The sequence below is a fragment of the Beta vulgaris genome, chromosome 2 (assembly GCF_026745355.1).
Source record: "Beta vulgaris subsp. vulgaris cultivar EL10 chromosome 2, EL10.2, whole genome shotgun sequence".
NCBI lineage: Eukaryota > Viridiplantae > Streptophyta > Magnoliopsida > Caryophyllales > Amaranthaceae > Beta > Beta vulgaris.
The window spans coordinates 27211598-27216687 of NC_079203.1; the positions used below are offsets into that span (position 1 = coordinate 27211598).

At 37.5% G+C, this 5090-nt stretch overlaps 1 protein-coding gene across 2 annotated transcripts; it reads right to left on the minus strand.

Annotated features, from left to right (window-relative positions):
• Positions 1-865: 865 nt before the first annotated feature.
• On the minus strand, positions 866-4662 carry LOC104906126 (hypothetical protein). Of its 2 annotated transcripts, none has more exons than XR_007271189.2 (10): positions 4106-4662; positions 3598-3644; positions 3386-3461; positions 3199-3294; positions 2986-3066; positions 2798-2889; positions 2564-2659; positions 1585-1653; positions 1282-1480; positions 866-1134 (listed from the first exon to the last, which is right to left on the minus strand). XR_007271189.2 is itself a non-coding variant. In XM_010694844.4 (10 exons), the coding sequence occupies exons 1-9, from the start codon at positions 4436-4438 to the stop codon at positions 1342-1344; spliced, it is 1029 nt and encodes a 342-aa protein (XP_010693146.1). In that variant the 5' UTR covers positions 4439-4662; the 3' UTR covers positions 866-1134; positions 1313-1341. The 2 variants fall into 2 exon arrangements, 1 of the variants encoding a protein (XP_010693146.1); XM_010694844.4 differs by having other exon boundaries at positions 1313-1480.
• Positions 4663-5090: the final 428 nt, after the last annotated feature.

Consider the following 5090-nt stretch of genomic DNA (forward strand, 5'->3'; position numbering starts at 1 on the left):
TTTCTTTGGATAGAGAGAAGGGGCAAGTAGGAAAAAAGAGGGACAAAATATATATGATGAGATTGCATTTTTTTTCGAAATCTTTTTAATATTAGAAGAATTTATGAAGAGACAAAGAAAAATGGTTTGCTCTAGTTACTTTCTCTTCTCGCGTGTTTGTATCCAAATAAACATAAATTAGCCCTCTCTTTCCATCCAAATTCTCCTATATATGCGAACAAACGAGAATAACCAAAATATTCATCATACATCCAGTTTTACCATGATCATAGTACATCCAAAACACAATTATTATCCTTTAACTTACATCGCAGTGAACCCGAGAGCATGTGGCAATTCCATCTCTATGTGAAGATTATAACTTTGTAAATATACAAGGTATTTTGAAAATAATTATATATTGAAAGAAAATATAATTTGCATGTTACTCCTTTTCTATTTTTCAGTGTAGAGAGGCACAGAGGTATAATGTAGATGAAATTAAACATTTTAGATAAATTTAGAATGATGTTGACGGGATTCCATCCCAAGTCAAGTGGGCATCCATTGCATATAGTTGGTGTGTAAAGTTGAAGCTGAGAGTTGAAGTTGAGAGTGCAAGCATGACTGCCTGGGTAGCACAATCAATATCATACTCCCTCCGTCCCAATTTAGTTGCTACATTTTGATCGTAGGCACTATTCACGTCATAACTTTGACTATCTTTTATTCCATATACATAAGAAAAAACACGATCATGTTGGATCTTGTTTGATTCGTCCCAATTTGTATTTTCCAAATATATAATTTTTATAATTTTTTCATATATGTAACTCAAGGTATTGGTGTTTGAAGTTGCATCTCGTAAACTGTAATAAAGCAAATATAACAGCTAAATTGGGACAGAGGGAGTATTGTCATAGATTAACCTGCATTTACAATGGAGTAAAGCTACATCTTGTGTAAAATGACCGTGACATCGATCTACTTATTACATAATTATACCATTACTTTGATAACTTGAATGTAAATACTGACGTCTTTATGTTCCTCAAACTGTCAGCATTGAGCATGGTCTTGCTATTCTGTCAAATCTTTCAAAGTATGATGTTGTTTCCTGTTTGATGAGTACGCTCTTCAAGCCACTTGTTTAATCTGAAAGCCAACAAAGAAAATACCACAAGTCATTATATCAGAACTGGATTTTGCTTTCCCACATAAACTAGTTCACTTTAGATTTACTTAATGATAAAACAATGTTCAAAGATGCATGCCAGATTCAAATCAAGCATATAATCGTACTTGGATTAGTTGTATTGGAACATCAAATGACCTGAAAATTGAAGTAAAGAGAGAAGTAGCTCATATCTCTGACTTCTTCCCCACTACAGTCAGCGCTTCCTCGATCGCTTGGACAAAAGTAGCAATTTTGTAGGTGAAGAACCCTACTAGCATTGGTATCAAGTCCAGGTGCATAAGTCCATATTGAGGAACCACAATCCTTCATCCAATTGACAAATGAAAAAAATTTAATAATATTACAAGCATTGAACTGCAATCATGCATGCATAATACTATCACGATACATGAGCGTGTAATATTTACCCGTTCCAACGATTGTAAACCATGACTAACACAACTGGTACCAATAGCCTAGGCTGCCCAACTGCTGCCCTGCAACCAGTTAGATAAAGCAGATTCGAATAATCAGTGTAATGAGAGCACAACGAATCCAGAGAACTCGCATTACAAGCAATTCATGCAATTTATGGCTCTATATTCTCAAGTTTCAAGCTGGAGTTGCTGCCTTATTATCGGATTACCAGCTTTATGATGTACACCAGCGGCCATTAGTTTGGCACTAGTTTACATTACTATGTCCTTCCAGCAGCAGGTATATAATTGGGACTCTGCACTCTTATATATGCCTGAGGACACTTTATCTAAGCTGGATAACGAAGAAGCTGACGTCAAGCTTAGCATTGCCCGGTTCCACTCATAACACACATCCAAGCACAAATTAGATCTAGAACTATTTTGAGCTCAAATTTCAAGTTCACCTTGGCTTGAAATTTGTTTGAGTTCCAATATTATAACCAGATAACTACTTAGGCTACAAAGTTCGTCTACTGAATTTTTGCTAGTGTTCTGAAATCTTGACAAGCACTGTTCACACCTTTACCACTACCCACAAGTTTTTATAAAATGTAAGGAAAAGAAAAAGTTAAAGCTATTCAGAGCCTGTTCATGAACCTGACAAGTCAAGCTTAGCTCTCTTAGCTCCTGATCAATATCTCGAGTTGCTATCGAGCTCAAGTAGATCAAAGCCAACTAATCTCAGTATCAACCCCCCCCCCCCTCCGGGTACTTCTAGCACAAAACTGAATTATAACCGTGCTGTGAATGATAGCCTCAAATAGGAGTATCTAAATCGGTACAGATCTTCAGAACCTAATGCAAAGCATCGAAGCTGACTGTAGATATCATATAGCGGAATCAGAAGTCACAGCAATGCAGAGTATAAGGCTATCGAATAGAAAAAATAAATAAAGCTGGTAAACTTAAGAAGAGAAACTGCACACACTTTATCATTCTCTTAGCTCCAGTGGAGGCCATGGAGTCCACACTATTACCCAGCATCCGTATGTAGGCCAGTGATCCAAGAAATCCAACACCAAAACTGAAAGTATAAGGGAACTGCATTAGCCAAAACGTAAAAGCATCTTATATCTAAGAATATCAGGACCCAGCTATGACTGGCTCAAAGTAGACATGATCCATAAGGGCAGAAGACGGAGTTTAACCCACAAGTCTTTACCTTGTTGCAATTTCTGGAGAGTAAGAAACATAAGCTGAAACTAGGCCAACACCACCTATTCCCAATGTTAGAATTTGCATTTTGTTCTTCAGCTGCAGAAGCCACTAGAATAGCTTCAGTAACACATTATTATGTCACCAGAAGTATGAAAACAATGCACCATTGAAAAACAGCTGTTACAACTTGACCTTATAATATTGCTCTCTTGATTCGGCAGCTAAAACTTCTGGGTCTCCCCGAGGTTTTTTTACCTCGCGCAGCATTACATCCTACAGTGATGATCAGAGGTTTAGAACTCACCCCATTGATAAACAAAGTCACCGAAAAGCTAATCATGTTATCAGGAACAGTTAATAGAGAACAATTATGTGAGAGTAAGAGTCAGTAAAGGACTGACTTACAGTGCCCCCAGTCGCAGCCTTGTATGCTTTATCCCATTTCTCCTGCTCACGTTTAGTAGGTGCCAATTTCCATCTTCGTGTAGGAACTTGCGTATTCTGGAAGATGGGATTCATGTAACGTAAGCAGTAGTTTCATTCGAGAAGATAATTGCTACACAACAGTAATGAACAATGTGAATAAGCATACTTTGGGTGTTAAAACTTGCTGTACTAATTCTGGCTTCGGAGTTGCTTTAAGAGAAGCACTGAGATCAACTTCTAAACTGCATTCATATGCTAACCAGTAGTCAGCATCCCCACACTTTGCTTCACCACAGGCTGCTTCTACTAGCAACATTAAATGCAAAAAGATAAAAAAAAAACAATGGCAGACTAGACTTGCCATGAAATATAGCATACCTGTCGAGACTCATGACTCGATTGAAGCTAAGAAATCCAGACGACTCCTGTCCACACAGAAATCAGCAATCTCATTATTGCTGCTTTTATATAACTTACCACCAAACAGTCAGATCAAAAACAAGGTAAAAGGCAAGGACTTATAATTCCAAATTCTACCAACGCCTAGGTTCACTACAGCCCCAACAACAAAATTAGAAGAACAAAGATAAAAAGCAGACCTTAGATTATCAGATGAATAAGGTGAGTAACAATAAATAATTTTAACAACATAACACGAAGTTTTCAGCAAAAGCAGCAAATTATTTTACATTGAAAATGTTTTACATCCAATTAAACGTAGCCTTAGTATTTAAAAGTCGTATAATATACTTCCTCCATGTATTATAATCTGACAGTTTGGACTATCCGCACACTCTCCTCTACTTGGACTAATCCGCTAATAATAATATATGATTAAAACAAATAACCAAAGAATGAGTAGTAAGTGGGATTGATAAGTGATAACCTCAACAGTGTCAGAGGGAGGAGCAGAAAGTTGAGGTTGATCATGAACAAGTAACTTCTCCATTTGTGGCATAAAATCTCTGTTCCAAATCAAATCAGATGAAGTAATGGGATCCTCTTTCTCACCTCCCCAGTACTTACGGAGTTTGGTGGTGATTGGTGGTCCACCGTATTCGCCGGGTGCCGTGCCGGTTGACCATTTAGCTTGTTTCTTGTTTGGGAGAATGATTTTGGTGGGCATTGTATTTGTTGCTGGACTTGATGATGATAATGATGAGTCTTTTGATATTGGTGTTGTTCCTGAGTTCACTGTCATGTAACTCAAGATTGCCATTGTTTTTCTTTTTGGGTTATTACTTGGTTAATTGGTTTGTGTGTCACAGAACAAGAGAAGGGAGATTTGGTTTATATATTAGAGAGTGAAAATATCTTCTTTTTTTTTGGGAGGGAGGGGAGTGGAGAATTGGAGATGATGTTCTTAAGTTACTATCCACTCATTCTTGATCTCATTTCAATTGGAATGGGAAAAAAGTTGCTGTGCCTACTTTCGAAATGTTCAGAGCGATTTCTGTTCAAAACATGTACAAATATGGTATACTTCCTCCGTGGCGTTAACGAGCCGAATCGAGACCGAATCTGACTAGGTTCGACTCGGCTCAAGAACAATTTTAATTGGTCTCGGATCAAGAATAATTTTAATTGGGCTCAGCTCGAGCTTGAGTCCAAAAATTGCAATTTGCTCGAATATAATTTCAAGGTTCAACCCTAAGCAACTCTATGCTCATAGTTCATTAAGTCCAAACGTTTAGTAGTTCGAAGGCCCAATAACTAACACTTGTTATTGCATGCCAAGCAAGTAGTAGCAGGCCAATGGTAGAGATTTAGGAAGTGAAAATTTTCTTTTATAAAGCCTCTAACTCACACCCTCATCCTATTCCACCGATGTGGGACTCTAGAAAGCCAAATTTCTTTCTCACTTGCTTCCG

What these genes read in the sequence shown, in the direction of transcription:
- LOC104906126 (XM_010694844.4), bottom strand. Translation starts at nt 4,438, where the DNA reads ATGGCAATCTTGAGTTACATGACAGTGAACTCAGGAACAACACCAATA. An exon ending in CAAGAGAGCAATATTATAAG is followed by an intron (nt 2,890 to 2,985) that starts GTCAAGTTGTAA and finishes TGGCTTCTGCAG; the next exon opens with CTGAAGAACAAAATGCAAAT. An exon ending in GGAGCTAAGAGAATGATAAA is followed by an intron (nt 1,654 to 2,563) that starts GTGTGTGCAGTT and finishes AACTGGTTGCAG; the next exon opens with GGCAGCAGTTGGGCAGCCTA.